The sequence below is a fragment of the Triturus cristatus genome, chromosome 7 (assembly GCF_964204655.1).
Source record: "Triturus cristatus chromosome 7, aTriCri1.1, whole genome shotgun sequence".
In the NCBI taxonomy this organism is placed as follows: domain Eukaryota; kingdom Metazoa; phylum Chordata; class Amphibia; order Caudata; family Salamandridae; genus Triturus; species Triturus cristatus.
Window position 1 is genome coordinate 944,865,834 of NC_140590.1, and position 21,855 is coordinate 944,887,688.

General features: G+C 42.5%; 1 protein-coding gene across 1 annotated transcript in view; it reads left to right on the forward strand.

The window, feature by feature from the left end:
- The window catches only part of LOC146810894 (collagen alpha-1(XXIII) chain-like), an 826,927-nt gene that overhangs the window by 82,569 nt on the left and 722,503 nt on the right, over window positions 1-21,855 (forward strand). Inside the window, exon 2 of the mRNA XM_085617944.1 lies at window positions 2,177-2,243. Coding sequence (XP_085474070.1) covers window positions 2,177-2,243 — 67 coding nt within the window. The remainder of the gene's footprint in view (window positions 1-2,176; window positions 2,244-21,855) is intronic.

A 21,855-nucleotide genomic window follows, 5' to 3' on the forward strand; every position in this document is an offset into this window, starting at 1 on the left:
ATATAGAGATGTGTATATATAGAGAGAGAGATAATATTTCAAATAAATAGAGAACATTGAAGAAAAAGATTTATTTCCTTTATAATGTGCCAATCTAAGAGACGAGGACTGTCATGTAATTTAGTTTTCTATATGAAAAAGTGTTCTCTGCAGGCATTGTCCTTTCTGGTTCTTGTATTAAGAGACATAGTTATGATGTAAATCTTATATAAATATAACTAAGTTGAAAACAATATGGAATTGTTACTGACTCCTGATGCAGCAGAGCATTCGTATGTTAAAGGATTAGACTAAAAATAAATGTCATTGATCTTCTTGTTTCCCTTTATTTGTGACATATGTTGCTGCTGAACAAAGGAGAAATTATATTATGTCAGTATTTGTGTCATATTAATTACTTACACAAAATGCAAACATGGGCTTGTTTGAAACTTGTAAACCGTGCTTTGGCTCCTGTAGATTTCAAGAAATTCTGTTTGTTAGCAAACCGGTCAAAACCTTTTGATAATTGGTGCATTTGTGTTTTTTATTGATATTAAGTACAAAGAGAAAAAAATGTAAAGGTAATCTTATTGGCGGTAGGCCAAGGAACCCTACTCAGAAAGTGAAAGAAAAATATGCTGAGATGAATTTCCAAGCCTATATTAACCATCGATAACGTTCTCTGGCCAACTCAGTTAATGTATACATGGTATTAAAACGGCCTCAGTTTTGTTTACACATGGTTGGTAACATTTATTTTCCACTATCAGGATTTCTAACAAGAAAACGTAAAACTGATTCATTTTCCACAGTAACCAACTGTGACCTTTTCACCAATGACTAGTTGTTTATTTAATATTTGCAGAAATCTATTACGCTGCAAGAAGAATCTGTGCTCTTTAAAAGTAACCACAGAATGTACAGTAGAGCAGGGTGCGGCTGTGCGTAGCAAAACAGTAACTGAAAAATTGGAGATTAGGAGACAGTAGAACTGAGAAGGCTATTGATCAAGATTAGTTAAGATTCATCTGGAACACATCCGTTTTCAGCATTTTCCTGGAAGTGAGAAGATCTGGTTGTGTCCTGAATGCAGATGGGCCTTCCAATAGCTTTTTGCGCCCCAGCAGCGTTAGGGGCTTGCAAGGGAGCAAGTTTTTGCCCTGGAGTGTCCTCAAGCTTCCAGAGTTTGACAACAGTGATGCCAGAAAAAGGGTGGCACTCATGTGCAGAGATGTGTATGTTAAGCAACAAAAAATGAACTGTAACCTGGCTTGGTAACCAATGAACTTCCTTCAGCACCTGAGAGGTGTGATCAGATTTTCTTTCCAAAGATATTAGATGGGTCACAGCATGAAAAACAGCCTTGAGTAGGGAGAGGTATGGCTGTAGGACTGCAAATGTAGCCTTGCTGGATCCCAAAAAAGAAATGATCAGTGCAGTGCAGAAGTTGCAGATTTCTTGTTTGTAGGGTGTCCCAGTATATCAATGTGTTGTATTTGAGGCAGATGACAGTCATCAATTAAAAGTTGCTTCGAGAAAGTATTCAGTTTTTAAATATTGTCAAATTAGAATTAATTCATGGAAGTAATTACAACATTGACCCAAAATTTTTTTTGACTAGCCCAAACTTTTCAATAATATATTTAAAGTTTTAATAAAAAATGTTTTACTCCGAATTAGTTTCTTGATGTTCCCAATGATTTGTTTCAATGTTACTATTGAATAAAATCAAACGTATTGATAACTCAAGTGTTTGTTTATTCTAATTACATGGGAATTTTCAATCTTGGTTGAACCCCAATGTATACATTTTTAACATACACTTTAATGACTTGACCCCCATTATTATCTTCATCACAATCTTATTCCATAATATACCAACGTAAACAAAATGTACAATTGTGTTCACATGCAAACCGTTTTAGCCAAAATAATGTCTGCCTTTTTAATGCAGTTGCATTCCTGTACATTTAGCAGTCCAATATAGGTACCAAAACAGTATTTTGGTTAACTTTTTAATGCATTGGGATAGCATGGGGAACAAAATCCTTGGAAAATCCAATGGGTAGAAAGGTGGCTTATTGAAAAATGTGAACTTATTCACTACTCATTCTTCTATTTTTTATTAAGTTTAGTTTATATTTTATTTCAACTTGGGATTGCAACTCACTGATGTTATTTTATCTTTGTGCAGAAACTAGGGGAAGGACTTGCCAAAATGCGGACAGTAAGAGAAGCTCCAGAGTGTAACTGTCCTCCAGGTATGTCAAGTTGTTTCTTTTATTGAGCTCTAATAGATTCAGGAATGTGTACTACTTTGTGCTCTCTTGACAGGTTTGGAGTGTCCTCTCCTTTATACCTTACAACAAACAGGTTTTGTCAGACTTTGAATTTCACTGTTGTTGTTCTAGGTTTCATATGCATGTTTAACCTCAACAATTGTCACAGTGGACCACTTGCTGGCGGATCCGAGGCCCATGTCTTTATAAAGTTCATATTTCTCACTACCAAATGACTAATTGTTTTGCATTTTCATCTTCAGCTGCTTGCTTATTAATTTCAGTGGATAAGCGTATTGTGGTTTCTTTTTGTTTATGGATGCGTTTTATAAGCACCTCCTCTTTCCCCAGCTAAGTGGGTTTAGGTAGCTTAGAAAGAAACTGTGTATAGATCTTCGCCTTTAGAGATTGTTTTAAAGTATTTTAAAAATTTGTGACACTCTCTCATTCATATAGTTTTCAATTCCATAGGCCCTTGTGCTGCTTTCTAAATCTAGCTATCCGTGTTAGAGTTGATCTCCTTATGACTGCTGCAAGTTAGAAACACAAAAAGAACAATTGATGGATGGAATGCTAATCAATATCAAACACTCGCCCCCAGTACAGAGATCTCACCCTAAATCTATTGTTTTTTTGCTCACCACTCCACACCAGTTTGGACCCAGCCATCTGCAAATCAGTCTTGACCCTGCTTCCCATGGGAACAGTCCCGCTGGAACTGCCTGGCCAGGTACTCCCTGGACTGGAAGGAAGCATCCCAGGACCGGTTTCGTGGTACCAACCCTTAGCCAGGATAGCTTGAATCCTGGCATGATGCGCACGAGTCTCGTGTCTTGACATCCCCGTCCCACTTGGGGTGACACGTGTAAAAAGAACAATTGATGGATTGAATGTTGAACAATGTCAAACACTCACGCCCAGTACAGAGATCTGGGCATAAATCCATTGTGTTTGTATACTCCTCACGCCACCCAAGTTTGGACCCAGCCATATGCAAATCAGTCTTAACCCTGCTCCTCATAGGAACTGTCCAACCTGAATCGCCAGGTCTACCCTGGACCAGAAATAAGCATTCTAGGACCGATTTAGGGGTATCACCCTTCAACAGCCAAGATAGCCTGAATCCTGAGGCATGACGAGCACGGGGCCCATGTCTGGGCATTTGGCATCCTGAGGAGGACAGGTATAATGGGTGGCAAATGCTTGGAAGCGATAACCCGAAACCAGTCTTAAAATGCTTGTTTCCAGTCCAAGATGGACCTGGCCTAGCAGCTCGGGTTGGACTGTTCCCATGAGTGGCAGGGTCAAGACTGATTTGCATATGGCTGGGCCCAAACTGGGGTTTGGCGGGGTGAGCAAGAAAACTATGTATTTAGACCCAGATCTCTGTACTAGGGTGAGGGTTTGACATTGTTCAGCATTCCGTCCATCAATTGTTCTTTTATGCAAATTAGAAACATAGCACCTGTGAACCGACCGGTATTATGCGAAACATAAAGCAATGTGAAATTCTGGATTCGACATCCAGATGTGTGCAAATAAATGCAGACAGGAAAAGAAGGCAAACTAACCAAAGATAAGGCTATGAACATGAGGTAGGCTTGTTGATGATGATGATGATGAAGCAAGAGTCTACTCCCGGGCGTAAAGTGGAAAGTATGATTGACCTAAAAAGATGAATAGATTTCCACTTTCACGTCCATGGTTCTTGTTTTTTGCAGTTGAAATATTTCAAATTGTTGGAGAGAATAAATTGTTTGACACAGGAACATGTTGCTTTCCGCTTTTTGCCCTCTGCAAGCCCTGGTTAAGGTGAAAGCTTCAGACAGAGAAACAACTGGATGAATCCTACAATTATATACGTACGGCTGATCTGTTTAGAATGCCAGTGGAAGCCATGTTTAATGTGGCAGAAAAAACTCTAGACTGACACAGGTGGTGTGACTCACATGACAGTTAGATATTTGCATCATTACAGTAATTCTTGTGCGTTCAGCAATTTCAGACTTATTTGGAATTCCCAAACATTTACAGGAGTTCTCCTGGGAATCAGGTTGCCAGACATTCTAATTTACCTACACATTCGAATAATGCAAGGTTGTTTTTCTGAATTTCGAAATGTAATGCATCACCGTCTTTGCACAGAATAGCGTTGTTTTTTGTTTCTCGAAGAGGAAAATATTTTCCTAGGTCCCGCATATTAATTTTGGGGGTTTTCCTTTCCCATCTTGAAAATGAATTTCCTTTTCCCCTTGGCAGAGGTAAATCTGGAAAAAGTTTCGAGATGTGAAACAAACTGCAAAAGATTTTTCAAATAATAGAAGCTTGTGCGTTTATAGATGTTCACCAGCCTCTGGGGTTTCCCTTTCCTTAAATATGACAACTCACCCCTAAGAGGAGCTTAACTGGCCCCTAACAGGACATTAACATTCACAAAGTGTAAGTAAAACCATGCTAGAGCCTAAGTGCATGTTTTGCGAATGATGGCATTTGTTCATCTAAGTTTCACTTGGGTAAAACATGACTATCTGCCCCAGAGACATCAAACATGTTAAATATATAAGTTTACAATATACAGCCAGAAGGCCTCCTCCTCCTCTCGGGCTCCAGCAGGTGTGCTCCTCTGCCTGCAGTATCAAGATTGCTCCCTGATTGGTGCTAGGAATCCCCGTGGGGTGCAGGGCATTAGGGGTGCAGCAGGCAGCACAGCACCAGGTGCTTATGGTGGTTCTGACGGCTCCAGGCACTATCATCTGCCTCCCATGAGCCTCCTCTCACAGTAGTGCCAGTGTGCCAGATTCTGAGCCCGCTAGGGTGCCATCCATGAAGTCATTCAATCACCAAAGGTTACCCGAAAAAAATAATCTGGGTCGAGCAAGGTGATAACAACTGTGACAATCTTGATAACTTTATTAAACATTTTATTCAGCATATAGCAAATACATATTATGCCATGATACTCCAATATATTTTTGATACTCACAACAGAATGAATCAGTATATTTACATAAAATGCATACAATGAACATTCAGAACTACCCACAACATTTGACTAGCTAAAACGCAACCTCAAAAATGTTTGTCCTTAGACACGCATATCTGCACTCAAAAAATTTTTTTTTAAACTCTCAGCCTTTTCAAAATCCTAACCAATAGTATTGCACAATTCAAACGTTGCCTATTCATGAATCAAATGCAACAATTTAGAAAGGAGAGTAACGGGAGCCAATTGAAAAGATGGGCAGGAAATGGGCGGAGCTTCAAGTCCCTTCCTGAATACAGCATGCCTCCCAGAGCAGCGCATTCACCCAGGTTTGACCTAAAAAGCACCTACAGCTCATAACTATCACTTTGACACCAAGGGCCAGATTTAGAGCAGCCACCATTAAAGTGGTCTAGCATATGGGAGACTTTGATATGGTCTCTGCTCTGGTATGCAAAATGCTTAGCCTTTAATATAAATGTACCATTTGTGTAAAACATGCAAAACGCATATGCTTTTCCCCAGACCATTCCAACTGCCTTTCTTAGATGGAAGATGAAGATGCGGGACTAGGACCATATGCTAGGTTTATATGAAACCGCTTTATTTTAGGATAGAGGCTCTACATAAGAAGTTAAGGTGACATCCAAATACCAGGTAGAACTTCTCTTAATATTGTTTTTGAACTAATGGCTTTAAACTAGAAATCTGAATTTGCGCATAAGGCGATAATTGTTAGTTGAATATAAAACGTGCAATTGACCTGGAAGACGTGACAGAAACTTGAGCAAATAAGGAAATATAGAAATATCTGGGGGAGATTTCAGGTTTGCATTTCCGTATTTTCACATTCACAAATGTTTTTGGTTTGTTATTTTTTTCATACTTTAGAAACCCCTATCAGTTCTGCAAATTATACATCGGTGTTTTCTTTTAGTCCTTTATTTTGTTCATTTATTGGAGTGGAACTTTCAATACTCCATCTTTTGTAATAAAAAGCAGGAAGACCTCACTGGCAACCAGGGGCGGTGGGTGAGATTTTGAAGTGGTGGGGCGCAAACGAATTAGCATACAGCACCGTAGCGAGCGCAGCGAGCGAGCCCGAACCCCAAAAGGGGGGTTTGGGGGGATAACCCCCCCCAAGAAAATTTTGAAAAAAAAGAAGAAAAATCGTGCATTTTCAAGCAAATTTGAGAAAGCAGGAAGGTTAATAAAGCAATTGTGAAAGTGCAGTTATTACATTAATAGATGGCATAACATAGGTAGCTGCTTATTCAGTATTACCACAGAGCTTCATACATTCTGTCCTATTATGCTCAGGTGCTGAATTCAGACTATAAGACTCATGGAAATCTCAGCTCTAAGAGTAGAAGAAGTTGCACAGCAGTGTAATGGTTGCCAGGCTCGTTCCGCAGGAGCGTCAGGAACTTGAAGAAAAGTCCACAGTCTTCCCCTACGGCCTTCCGACTCTATTAGACTCTAGAGTAACAAATGGCACGCAAGGGGAAAACAGGGAAACAAAACAAGGAAAGGCGGGGGAAGAAAAACAGTCTTACAACATACTGAATATAAAAGAGGCAGCGCAATGCGCTGTTACCGTGATTCTGGTTGAGCTGAGCTTTGTACACACACTTCACATAGGTCCACGCAAGTACCCCAAATATAAATGGTATAAAGGTTTTCGCAATTTGCCAAGGGGAAAGGTTTGATAGGCAACACAAGCAACGAATCGTTCACCCTGCGGGAGACAGGTCCGGCCAGTGAACAAAGGTGAGCAAATCTGTGTAGTCTCCAAATAGAACAAACACTACAAACAGAGATAACAATGCATTTCTTACCTCAATCAGAATTTTTTGTATTCAACAAACAAGTAGCAGCATTCACAATCAAAAGCAAGGGCCCCCAAGCTCATAATATGTATGCATTTTAATGTATTGGAGGTAAAGTTGTCTGGAATCAAGATCGAAAAAAGGAAAAGGGCAAGGGGAGATCATCCATGGAATTCACAGGAGTCACCAAAGCTCTAACGCTTGGGCTAGCACCGACCCATGCTGGCACTCAAGAGAGAGGTGGAGCCGGCATGGGAGTGTAAAGGCTCAATGTTCTTGCCAGATGTGACGAATATGAATGAAAAACCAATAAAGCATGTTAAAAAAAATGAAGCACGAAGAGTTATCCAGTTTGTCTCCTCTCCCCTGCCGCCACTTCTCTCTAACCCTCCCTCTTTCCCTTCCCGTCTGTCTTCCTTTCTCTCTTTATTTCTCTCGAACTCTTTCATTCCTTACCTCATTCCTTTCACTTCATAGCACTCAATCTCGCTTTGCATCTCATTCTTAGTGTTTCACTCTCACGTTTCTTTTCTCCATCTATGCCCGTCGTCAGCCCTCTAGCGTGTGACTAATTATACAAAAGGCAACCGCATTCCAATACCAATCTCCGCCCTCTATCTGTACTCATCCCTTCTAGTTCTGCTTTTTTCACTACACCTTGCTTTCCCATACATCTCTGCCTTTTCATGCGCTCTCCCTCCAGTTGTTAGCCAGTTTACTACCTTCCTTCTTAAACTTCCACTTACAATCACTCTCTCCCTACTCATCCCTCAATTGCTATTTCCAGACCTCGTTCCCGAGTAGCTTATTCTTCTTTGCCACTCCGTTCGGGTCCGCGCGTGTTTGCGCGCACAGTCGCTCACGCAGGTTTCTCGACATCTGCGTCGATCTGGGCAAGTGTGTGGTTCCTCAGCTCTGTTAATAATCGTGTCTCTAGTGTAGTGGTTTCTCTCGTAATATGCATGGCCGCTGCGCGCCACTGAATGGCTGCAATTAATGAGGGTGTAGACGTTTCTTTTTATTGTTGAAGCGGCTGTTAATTCCCATTTTAAGGTTAACCTCGACAATCGCCTTGCATAGGTGTATGCTCACTTGCTTTTATTGATAATGTTGTTTCCCTTCCCTGATCACCCAGGGCTTCAGATTACTACTGTTTTAAGAGCCAATGCCCCAATTAAAGTTCATCCGATTTTTTAAGAGCCAGGTGCACATGTTGAGAGTTCTCCCAACTTCGTTACCCCCTTATTTCATAGATACATCTGTTTCTTTTATTTGACCTTCGCAAGTGCACATTAAAACAAATCTATAAAACTTGCATAGACCTTAGAGGCGCTGACCTCTGACTGCAGAGCTATCCCTCATGTTGCATAGACCTTGCCGGCTCGGACCTCTGACAGCAGAGCTATCCCTCAGGTTAGACAGACCTTGCTTACCCAGACATCTGACAGCAGAGCTGCCTCTCAAGTTACATTGCTATGACAGTCACGAACAGCAGACTTATCCCGTGAGTTATAGGCAGAGCCACTGGAATTATGCAGCAGGGTTGGACCAAATTATGCAACAGCATTTACTAAACTATGCAGCAAGAAAAGGCAAATTATGTGATGTAATTTGGCACAATTTCGGACAGTATTTGCTCATTCTTGTGTTATTTTTAGTTGTGTTATCAGTATCTGGGCAAAGGTCTGGGCTCGTTACTCCCAGCCTGGCACCAACAGACAGATGCCAGCCAACCTCTGCAAGGGTCTCGCGCCCCTCCAATGCGGCACGTGCTGCTTCTTTCTAGTAACTTTACATCTGTTTGAGTTAAAAATGTTTATTGTTAAAAACTGCAGATTATGCTGCAGATATTGGGTTATGTGGCAACTGTGTCAGATCCATAATTATGCGGACAACGTTGCAGCATAATTGCAGTGCCCTGTATGGGGTTCCCGAGCCTCGAGCATCACAGCTCCCCTGTGGCTGTGCAGCTCCGACAGCATCAGATGTGTGGCCGCCTCCCTGCAGGTCACTGCGCGCTGTTTCCACAATAGCCCGATGCATTGTGGGGGCTGTAGTCTTATTTCGCTTCCGTTGGACTAAACTACTCTCAACCGATGATTTGTGGGTGAAATGTTGAGGACTGGGAGCAGTGTCCATGTGACCAGGGGTGAAGGGGTCACCCCACAGTAGCGCCTAGGGGCCTATCCTGCACAGCGCTTCTTACACATGGCAGCAAGGAAGCCAGCCGCCACCAGGTGTGTGAGACTGACCCCAAAATAGCCCCTCATCCTGGAAGGAGAGACTGTAGGTCAGGTGTCTCCCCCCCCCCCCCCCCCCATATGCCCTGGGCCTTATAAGGTCGGACCTCCCAGGGCCCCTCTGCGCCCACGGAGACCAGTTGGCAATCTATAAATCTATCAGCACTTGAGGGGGAGGGGGGGGGGGCGGCAGAGGGCACCCCCTGGGCAGGGGGCAGAGTACCCCGCTTTAGCAGCTGCGTGAGGCAAGGACGGGGAAGTGATGACTGTGAGAGGAGACACCTGTGATTGGACAGTGGGGCTCTGTGTACGTCACCCGTCCCCCGAAGGGCTCTGTGGCGTCATCAAGCGCCTCTCCTAGGGATCACCCTGGAAACCCCGCGGCCCCTGAGGCAAGTCCCGGATACTAATGCTGTGTCTGACGCTTAAATAGGACAGGACAGGGGCATGGAAGGACGCCTGAATAGGACAGTACAGCAATGCCCGAACACGACCCTGAACCGTCTGGGACCCAAAGCGGGAGGAGAAGGCAGGGAAACTTAGAAACTTAGAAAGCAGCACTTACCTCAGTCTTCGGGTCAATGTCAATCATCCCCACGAGGTCCACACCACGAGGCGACTCTCAGGCGAGTGAACCGTTACCTAACCGTAACCAGGCTGAACCGGGACACTGCAGCGCCGCCCGCCGCAAATGGCCAATCACTGCATGACTACATTAAGTCAGAGACAGTGATTGGCCATTGTGCAGGGCGGCTGAGCCACCCACGCTCGGCATCCAATATGGATTGCCCCTGCTGTGCTGCGTGGTGACCGGCCAATCCTGGCGCTGCATGCAGCGCCAGGATTGGCTTGGAGGGCACACTAACTGCTCGCCCTGTCGCCCTTTTCCTGCTAGGGGCTGCCGCCAGCATAACCTGCACCCCCCCCCCCCTACTAGCTAATGGGGCCCTGGGGACTCATGCGCATGCTCGGGGAAGTTGCTGCCCGAAGCATACATGCGGATGATGCGGGAAAACAACTACCGCCCCCCCTGCGCAGTCCGCACTCCCGATTCAGTCGGGTGCTGCCCGGCGGCGCCGGATAAATATCGTGCTGCTAAGCACGTAAAAACCAGGGCTGGTAAAAACATTTATTTTAATTGTTTTAGTTTTACGGCAGCCGCGGCAAGCAGGGCTGGTGGGGCTACGCCCCTACGCCCCAATGGACGCACCGCAGCTGCTGGCAACACACTTCAAGAGGACCCAGAAAGAGGCATCACAAACACAATGTAATGTAATGCTTGTTAGTTAAAAGCAAATGTTTATTTTTTTCTTGGACGATAGAAAGAGAAGCTTCACCAGAAACCTTTTCCAAATAAATTTGAAAGTGAAAACGGCTGTAGGACGTTCTTAGTTGTTTTCCCAGATCTATGTAAATCATTAAGCCTTGAAGTCATAAATCTAATATCCATCAAAAATTCACAAAATCTCTTACAGCTGAGCTGATCTCTAAGCTAACATCCAAAAACCTTTCTAACATACTAAGGGACTTCTATTTCACCTACAATGAGTTGAGAAGCTTTCGGGTTGTAGTGTAGCTCTATCGAGAAGTCATTAGGTCTGGCTTGGGTTTTGGCACCGCACAGAGGTGTATTTCTCCCTCATTTCGTGCTAGCGTCTGTTTTGTGTATCCTTTCAGAGTGCATCCATTTCAATGCCGGAGTGACTATTTAACCTCTCTAAAGTACACCTTATCACACGTGAAATTCTTTATTTCTTAGATGTACATAGAATCGGTTTTTAATTTTTTTTTTATTGCAGCAGTCTTTTTCTAAAAACAAAAATAGCCAGGTCTCAATCCCCCAGCCCATAACTGTTTGCTTTGCCAATGCTTGTTCATCTTGGTATTATGCTCTTTGGACAACATCAAGAGACGTTTTGGAAGTGGCTTCGCGTATTTGAACTTGGTTTATTACCATGTGTAACACGGTAACATCCCCTGGCCTATAAAAGTTTTACTGTTGTAAAGACCATGACCTTAGGAGTAATCTGATACTGCCTGTGCGGATGGGACCACCATAATCCCACCCCAGTTGCCTCCCAAAGTAAATGTTATGGAAGCTGTACTCTTGCAATTATGGGAGACAGAAGGAACACAATTAATAGTGGCTGTCACTGTTTCTGACTCTTCCTCCAGTAGGTCATAGGTTGTTGCTGGGTACTGCCATCTTGAATTTGGGCCCACAAATACAAATGCTTCTTTAATCTCTTTGGCATATCCTGCCCAGATTTGTGCTCTAGCTTTTATTCCTATGAAGAAGAAACCCATATCAACCTTCTTGAAAACTCCTCCCCATCACTCTTTCTCGCCTTTCTTTATACAAAATGCAGGGAACTGTGCAATATGGGAAATATTACCTATGAAATGTTTCAGTATTCTAACCCCCCCCCCCCCCCCCCCATTTACCATTCTCTGGCTGTTAGGATTTTACAGCAAGATTCTCTAAATTATGTTGCAAAGAATTCAAATTATGCAGCACATTTTCTGCCAGTATTATTTTCATTCATTTTTGCTAGAAACCATTTTTGCCCATTAACTTAAGACATCATTTGAATAATTCACAACTACTATAAATGCGTAGTTATAGGAAAAACTCTGCAGGCACAGAATCACATAAATTAAATGGACCTTATCATTGTCCATCTGTTAAATCATGAAAAGTAAACAAAAGCTAAACATTGTAATAAGTGCCGATTGTTGCTGCTCTTTGAAGACATTTTATTCAGGTTAAACCCCCCAAAATAAACATGCAATATAAAAAATATAGCAGGATCGTGTAATATTATCCTATAGTGCAATCTTTGGTTTCTAGTGACATTTCAAACTGCTCAGCCTATGGCCTCATGATTTATGGTGTCAACAGAGCCCCTCAATTGCAATATGCATCCTATTTCATGGTTACCAAATATATTAATTCTCTTTTATTCATATATATTACATCACTGATGACATATGTTTCTTTCTGAAAAATAAATATTTGTAATATATGTATAGCTAAAGATTAATGGAAGAAGACATGGGTAAATAAGTGTCTAAATACAGTGATGTAATATCTGACGTCATCAGCAGAGGATTGCGGTCGCGTGAGTTATAGTTGCCTGCACTAACTAGAACGGGGGAATTTCATTGGTTTTTTACGAGTGAAATGTCCAGCTAACTATAACATGTGTGAAACCTATGGTTTTATTAAGTGAATTTGCAAGGTTTTTTAAATGCTAATTCGTAACTATAACGTGTGTGAAACCTATGGTTTTTTCAGTGAATTTCAAAGGTTTTTTAAATGCTAATTTATGTATGTATTTTTAATTTTTTTAATGGGATTTTTAGCGTGCGCGCACGGTGCGCGAACCTCGCTTAATTTTCCGTAAAATTTTTTTTAAAAAATGTTTACGTGTGTTTTTTCAGCGCACTACGCGATTTTTCGAAAAAAAAAGTAAAATCTTTTTTTTGCCCTTGGGGGTCCTTCTGGGACCCCCTGACAAAGGCTAGGGGGTCAGGAACTGTCCACCCTGCCCCCTTTTCACGTTCTCCACCTTTGTTTTTCACCCCCTCAGACTGCGAGAGACAAAATGGCGGCCGACACTTCCTGGTTTCGACCGATTCGAATGTTTACCGACATCTAACAACCAATCAGAATTGCGCTCGTGCACGGCAGGGTGCGCGCACCGTGCGCGCATATAGATATTTATATGCTTTTAAATGCTATTTTCTCAGGAAATACTGAACAGATTTACACGAGACCTTCAAAAGGCACTTCCTTGACCTTATGGCTACCTCTCTGCCAAATTTCACGTAATTCTGTTCAGCCGTTCGGGCTGCACCTTCGACTAAAGGTCCTATGGAGAAATGCATGGGGAAAACGCGTTTTGGGACCCCCCCTTTCTCTCGGCCCCCGCTTGACGAATCACCCCGAGACTTTAAGGGTAGGAGCGGAGCGGAGCGCCCCACCTATTTTGAAAATTTTGCGAGGATTCGTCAACCGGCGCCAAAGTTATTCCAAGTAGAATGTTGCGGATTTCCTATGGAAACTAGATTGTAACTATAACTATCTACTGGCGCCCGCCAGTAGAATATATATATATATATATATATATATATATATATATATATATATATATATATATATATATATATATATATATATATATATATATCCTACTTGCAGTCGCCAGTAGGTAGATCTAGTTGGGACCTGATTTCTCTTTAAAAGCTGTTTTTGATTTGCCAATACATTTGGTGTTGTTTGACAAATCTTTGCGAAATTTTCAAAACTATCGGTGCAGTCACTTCAGCAGAAGGATGTTGGTGCCATTATCTTCTGTATTCTGGTACTGACTATTCTGTGTACGCTCCACTGTCTTATAGGTTCGGCTTTGTAATAGTTCCAATGTATTTCTACATCGTTATCTTGAGGTGCTTGTACGTCCCACTTGGCTTTGTAATAAACTAATTAAACTCAATTGGGAGTCTGTGATTTTTCGGCGTCATAGTTCATTGGAACTGAAATGATTGATTGGCTAACGATTTTTCTCCCCTTCACGCTTTCATGCTGATGAAAAGAAACATCGGCCAGGGGTTCCAGAGTAGATCTAGAACATGGAACTCGGCTTCTATCCCTTCTTTTAGACTAGAGTGTGAGTTTTTATTGTACTGCTGCATGTATGTTTATTTTTTTATTCTGTTGCCATTGCTGGTGTTTTACTGCAGTTTCTCCGTACTAGTGGCGGGATTTCTGCATTGGGCAGCTGCAGTGAGAGTGCGGAGATCCCACCACAACTGAGGCGCTTTGTGAATCGGGGCCAAAGTGAGGTTATGGGACCAGCTTGATGTAATGCAAGCTCTTCCTTTTGGGCTCTAGATGCAGTGCAGTTTTAGGGCCTATAACTCTTGAAGAATGAAATACCAGGTTTTCACTGCAGCCATGATGTAATTTACTAAATACCTTGTATTGCTCTGGTGTCCAGAGGCATTCGGGGGGGGGGGGGGGTCGAAACTTATCCTTTTGCTATAATTGTGAATCGGATTGAGTGCAGAGGTTAATCATTTCATTGCAGCTGAACTTGAAAACTGTTTGATTTATTTAATTTTTCCCATTTTATATCCTGACGTGTATTATTGGCTTAGTGCCACCTCAGTGCACATTTAGCCATATATAGTACCAGTACCAGTGACAGTGGTAGACAGCAAAAACGTAGATGTCATCTAAGAAATGCTTAACTTAAACAGATGGATAATGCTTAACTTAAACAGATGGATAGCAAACCTGTTTGTGGTTTGCTGAAAAGATATTGGAGTGAGAGAAGATGGTGTCAGAGTCTCTTTCAATCAATGGGCTTGATTTTTCCGGTTAATACCTCTGGTACATGGGACGGTCTTGGTCAAGACATTGTTCCACAAGAAATGGTGACTATATCCACATTTGTGGATACGCTCCTTCAGATATTGGGTCTTATGGTGACCTGCTCATTTGCAAATTACTCTAAACTAGTGGGTCCGCTCAGCTGGTGGTGCCTGAAACCAGAGGTACCTTCCTATCTCCTCTGGTTACTAGTAGCTTTTGACACCCCGTGCTTGTCCTGGGATGGTGACTAAGGGCCCCATTCGCAGTGGTGTTGACAAGAGAAAAGAAGCGATGCATCAACCTGCTTTAAGTGTAACCTTCCTGACGCGCTCATCTCGCCATTTGTCCCAGCACTTCTATATTTTAGAGTTGAAACAATAGAATCTGAACATAATAAAAAACAATAACCCTAGAACAAATGGAAACTGTACCGTGTGTACTCTTTGGTATTACAAAGATAAGCAGACTGTGATACTGAACGTGCAGGCGTACATTCATAAAGAGGAATAGCCTATCTCGCTTGGTCCAGGTCCAATGCAAAGGAGGTTTTTCCTATTTGACCCAGAGCATCTTCTAATTACTAAATATGCACCAGGATAAGCTGCGGTACCAGATAAGCAACAAAATGAGAGTTTGGTGCATGCATTGCATTTCGAGGCAGTTCTCAAGGATCTGGGACCTGTCTCTGAGTTGTTCGACTCCGCACCCTCCCCTGGAAGCCCTGACCTCAATCACAAAGTTGATCTGCGGCTCCTTGGTGCTGCTCCAGCCAGGGTAGAGCAGCCTACCTGTGCACCAGTGACAACTATACCCAACTTTGCAGGCAGGTACCCACTTGCAGCCACTGGCAGTGGTTGACTGGGCAGCCATTCTGTTCATGTGCAAGAGGTACCATGTGGCAGACCCCCTAGTGGGGCTAGGCTGCAGGGAGTTCCTAACTCCAAGCCCCGCTGTGAACCTCCATGCAGCCTGCGGCGCGTACTATGAATACATTAGGGTGGCCCACTAGGCTTTGCTGGAGATCTTGAGCTGTTTTACATTTTTGCATCCAGTGTGGCTCCCAGGTTTTGAAACCTGCATTAAGAGTTAGGCAACTTCTGCAGCGCTTCCCCTAACAACGACCCTCTCACTTAACCTCCTCTTTGGTTGTGCTTTGTAATCCGAGTTTACTCTTGTTTTCCAGTAATGATGCAAAGTTGTTTTTAAAACAGATTTTTCAAAATGATGTATCAGATGCCTGAAAGGCTCTTCTATAGTTTACACTTTGTAGCAACACAACGCTTTGCGTTAGTGTAGAGCGACCTTGAGGGCAAGGCTGAAACCCATCACTGGAAGTCCCTCTTCTCTTGCCCCTGCCCTGCCTGGGAGGTTAATAGCCACGGATTAGCAAGGAATGGAGGCAGATATTTGTAAGCAATAAAGGGAGAGAAGGGGATTTGTCTGGGTCAGATTGAAGGTCATTTGTAGGACAAGGCATTAGTGCCTCAGTTTCCCCAATTAGGGAAAGGAATTCCTAAGAACACCCGATGAGAGGAAAAAGAAAAAACGTGTTTACGACCACAAGTGGCTTTTTATAGTTAACAAATGGAGAGAAAACTCCTAACCACTTAAAAATGTTTTAAGTCTATGGGCACATTTTCTTTACGTGAAATATTGCTAAATGGTACACTTACTCCCTTCCAGAGATTGAATGGCTTTTATGTCCTGTTTTGGCAATGGCTGTAATACTCAGGGTTTTTGTTGATACCAAAAATGTATATTTTACATCTGGGTTAAAGAGTGTTAATTCTACTGCTAAACCACACACCTCAAAGCAGCACACAAAAGAGGAGTGCTTAGAAAGTTATGCAAACAATGTAGCAAACCTTGTTATTGTATCAGCGTTCAAAACTCCAATCACTATCAATATGTAGTCCATATGTAGACCATACTCAGAGAAACTGTCAGCTTAAAGAAAGTGTGCAAGTGCTGTAATGAAGATTAAGCAATTTTCAAAAATAGAAGAGGACGAAGGGTACAAAATTGTGTCAAGAGACAACAATATTTAATTACCATTTCCATAAGCAGAAAAGGTGCTCTAGAATTAAAGAGCCTACTATTAGCCATGCCGGTGGTAGTTGGACTGTCAAACTTTAAGTGGTCCACTGTCTTTCTGGACATTGCCCACGCCCCCACAAAACTGAACCCGTGTGCATGGTGGGAGCAGTTTATGAGGAAAATAATCTGTGGTGGCAGATCCATGGGGGCACTGTCAGCGCTTATCTTATACGATTCTGGGAGCTCGGATGCCAAAGTGTGGGCCCGTAACCAATGTCCTTCTTGCACTGGAAGTTTCTGCGGTGGTGTGGAGAGCATTCAAAGAGTAGTTTTGGTTGTTACCAGTAATGTTAGTGGAAGGTGGCCCATCAGATGTCATTCCTATCAGTATCCGCTAAGCCGACATGGAGGTTCCAATTGATGAGCAGGTGGTGGTCCAGCCCTCAGGAACTCTGCCTCCCCCCCCACACTCTAAATGAGGGATTGGATGCAGAAGTGGGCTGTCTGGAACTCTTACATTTTGATGGTTTTACAGATCTCATGCATCTTTGATTGAGCGCCTTAATGTTTGTCCAGTAAAGCCTTTGCCACTTAGGAATATGGTGCTGGGAATATCTGCATTCCCATTTTTAAGGGTTGTAGACCCTGGAACTGCACTATATCCAAAACCCCAAATGAAAGGTTTGTGTTACATTAAGTTGGTTACATAACCTCACTCTGAGTCTCAAAAAACCAATAACTTCCCATTGGACAGATTAAGTCAAGCTTTTGGTTCCTCATGGCTGTAAAATAGAAAGAGTAAACCTGAATGAACCCAGTCAAGTGACAACAAACCTTAATAATAGATTTTCCAGGCCGCTAAATTCAATTGAAAATTACTTGTTTTATTGCTTTAATAGGTAAAAAGAGATCAGTTGCCTGACTAAGTGCGGGAAGGGGACAGAGGTAAAGTTTGAGGCGGAAGATGTAGGATTTACATTCTGGATTTAATGCTTTTCAGCAGCCTTGCAGTGTGAATGTTCATAAAGGTTTTGCTCCTCTGGGCATAAAGTCTGCCTCTATTTTCCCACCTTGTCAACTGAGAAGTCAGGAAAAAGGCAAAAGTGCCCAAAAGTGATCACGACCTTCCTATGAAGGATTACTTGCTTTAAGAAACCGATAATATGAAATGGAAATAATGGCAACTTAAGAACTTTGTTTTTAAAGTTCATAGAAACCACTTTTTGTGCAACAACAGTTTCTTGGGATTTTGGAGCATTTATATCCACTTAATTAATATCCGTATTAACCTCAGCTGGTCAGAACAGTAAATCTCTAACTCTGTGAAAGCATAGTAATTACTCGGGCAGTCGGGTAAGTCAAGAACATTGAACAAGAACAATAGTAATATCAAATCCCTTGATTTTCCCTCGCTCAATTGTACTCCAAATTTGGGAATTTGCTTTGGACAGGTAATATTCTACCCACTTCAATAAGTAGGGCCTTCCTCCAAATGCCCATGGGTGAATTGTCATCTTGACTCTGTCATGGACATTAGACAAACCATCTCAAGGCTCTGAGTCAATGGGGACAAGTCATTTCACATAGGTCGCCCTTCATGCAACGTAGCTCGGTTAGCCTCAAGACACGGGGGCAGATCTTTCTCCTACACTGCCCCTTTTCACTGGAATAAACTTCCTTTTAGCCTTCTCTCTTGCCCAGATTGAATTTCCTTTAAGAAGCGGATTAAGGCTTGGCTGTTTCAGGCTCCCTCCCATTCTCTCCTCGAGCAGCGCTGAGATGCTTCATCAGGAGTGAGTCACTCGTATATCAAATAGCCTAATAAATAAATATAAAATACATAGCTAAAAATGCAGATGTGTCAGACACTGACCTAGCTTACCATATATGCTTCAGCAGCACGTGCCCCATATTAGGCTAGACTGTTTCGACTATCTAGCCAAGGTTAGCCTAGCTATCTGCAGTAACATTTCTGTATCCAATGTCTAGAAGCAATCGCCTCTCCATCAGCAGGCCACACGCTCGCAGTGGCAGGGTCTTCTTCTATCGGGAACCCCGCTATGTCTTTAAACATAGCCAGCACCTCCATCCAATATGTAGCAATGTTGGGGAACGACAACCAGAAATGTATGATGATTTGTTCATAGAACTCGCAAACAACTCAAAAAAGTGTCCTGGCGCTAAGAATACCAACCAACAATGCAATAGAAGAAAACACTAACTCAAGTTTGTGAATACCTGTGTTTTTAAGAGATTCCTGAATTTTAAAAAGTTAGATTCCTACTGGAGAAACGGTGGCAGTAAATTCCAGGCGTTTGCAAAGGTGTATTTTTCCCAGTACCCCTTGCAACATCTACCTGACGTCTCAGTGAACATTCTATGGAGTTTATTGGGCATGAAGTACCACTCAGTCATGATCTTGAGGGCGGATTTCCTGGGGTGAACAGAAGATATATTTAATAACAATTTTGACCAAATATCTTGAAGGTAACCAAAATGTCCTGTATTTAATATGCATTCCCCTTGTGCTGCTGCTGTTGTTCCTATTACTTGATGTTCTTTTCCAATTTCCACTGAGGGTACCGATGCTACCCAATGTCACGTTGTTTGCTGAATGGACTGGCGAGTGTTGCTATCTCAGACATTGCACTTCCCTTGTGAGATGTGGAGTTTTTACTACAAAGCTCTTCCATATTCATTACCTCTATTCGGAGTGCGAGTGACATAAATGCCTCCTGTGCTCACTTCAATTTCCTTGTCCTGATGATCACTCTTCAACTAATGTATGGGATAAAATGCCATTGACCTACCCGGCCATAACTGGACGTGTGGAAGTCAGTTGAATGCAAAGTGCGCAAACTAAAATATGTGGGCTATACAGCCCTTGAACACTGCAATTATTGATTAAATGTAATTTAACCCCATTGTTCTCGTCTGATCACATTTTAGGCTGCATTCCTTTATCGCTAGAACCATGAGCTCACACTGAGCACTCATGTCAATACTTATCAATATAAATATATATGTCTAGGTCCTCTAAATAATCTTTAAAGTAAGTGTTTCTACTTGATCTTTCATCGTCCACATGGTCTTGTTAATCATACAAATGCCCTGTGATGTATTAATAATATCATTAGACTCGCTAAATATTCTGAAAAATAAAACTTTGATGGACACTGTTGATGTAAACATATTCATGCCCATGTTCCATTTTAGGTATGTCGGTCCTGTAGGTTATTTTATTGTCTGGCAATCTTAGCGGCATGATCTTTGGCTTATTTTCCTTCTTTGTATCTGGACTTCTTATGGAAATCCTATAGCAATTCGTGCATGGCGTAAGTGGTGCCCCAGGATCGCTCAGTGAGAGCAACACATTGACTGAGAACAATGAGATTTTATGCTGAAGTGCTCAAAATACAATCCACTTGACATTGGAATCACATCAGACCTTCATAGCCAGTGGTTCTATCACTGACATCCAGCAGAGGAAACAGAGGGCACCCCTCACTTACATCCCTCCCTCATTCTAAACCTCTCGTACACCCCCGGTGCCATTACCGTGGCACCCAGTGATCTAGAGCTATTAATTCCTCTAATAATAAATTCCTGCGCCTAAACATTTTCAACACCAATGTCATGAAGGACAGTCCTCTCTGTCAAAAGCTTTTTTGTCATCTTATGTCAGCTGGGCCAATTAGATTTTTCAACTTTGCTTTTTTTTACATGAAAGGCAAGTCTCTGTTTGTTGTCAAGGGGCTGCCTTCCATCTCAAATCCCGATTAGTTCTTGTGTACAAAAGAAGGCAGGTAAGATACTAACCGGGTCACTTAAACCTTCATATAAATCTTCAGGTTAAGCAAAGTAAACAGCCTATAGGTCGAGCAATAAGACAGGTCTTTCCCTGGCTTATGGAACACTGTTATGTGTGCGTCTTCCATCAATGGTGTTATTCCTTCTGACTTCAGAAAAGAGTTAAATTAATTTTGGAGAATCGGTGGCAGTTTAGAGGATAATGTTTTATAAAATATCACACTAAATCAGTGTGGGGCCAGGTCCTGCATGGAACTCCTATGCAACTATTGGGAGACCCTATCCATCTACCTAATTTTCCGAGAGGCAGTGGAAACACCAAACCATCCAAAAAAGACTTATGTTCCCTCCCCTCTGGCCTCCCTGGAGCACAGTATAGAATATAAAGATCTGAGCATCTATGCTTTTACTTTATTGTCCAAAATTGGACCTCTGTTATTAGCCTTCAAGCAATATGTGCCTTTCCAGCTATTGTTAGCTTTGAGCATGTCTAAAGTTCAGCGTGCCTTATCCCCAGTCTCATGACATTCCTCTTGTCAGGCAAGCAGTGCCTGCTCTTCCCACCTGACCTGTAGGACCCATAACTCTGCCCTTGTAACTGTGCTTCGAGATTTTGAGGTCTGTTTTGGAGCTTGGGCACCTGTGGTTTTCCTCTGCAGTTTTCAGGTCGGGCTTGAGGGACAATTGCACTAAGGTTGCTTCCCTTTCGCTAGGTGCTGCTATGGATGTCAAGCAGCCCTTTATAACCACTTGCAGGGCATTCCAGAAGACAGTGGTGTCATCTACAGCATTATCTGCTAAATACTCTTCTGTGGCCTTAGTTTCAGACATATTTGCTGCATCTTAGAGAATAAATATTTGCCCAATCTCCAGCTCCTCAGATTTTGTGGGCACACTATGTTAAGTATGACCCATATGGAAGCATGGTCCGATAACGCAATCACTCCTATGCTTCCCCCTCCCATTATCCGTGCTACCTGGATACTAAGTAAGGCCATGTTAATCATGGAATATGTGTGGTATGGGGGGAGTTGGATGGCTGGTTTGTGAAGATCTTGCCTCCTTCTGTGTCCTTGACTGTAACGTACCCGACCTCTTTACCTGCCAGTGTATCTAAGATTACAGAATTGAGGTATCTGATGATTGAAAATGCTACTCCACAGGTCTCTGTAGAGGCTCTGGAGTGGATATGTGTAGTATACACGTTGGAGTGGAATCTACTATGGTCATCTTTATGTAAGTTTGTTTCCTGAATAAGGTCCTAACTCTGGCATCTCTTCCACCACATAGTCAGAATATTCAAACATATTTTCGG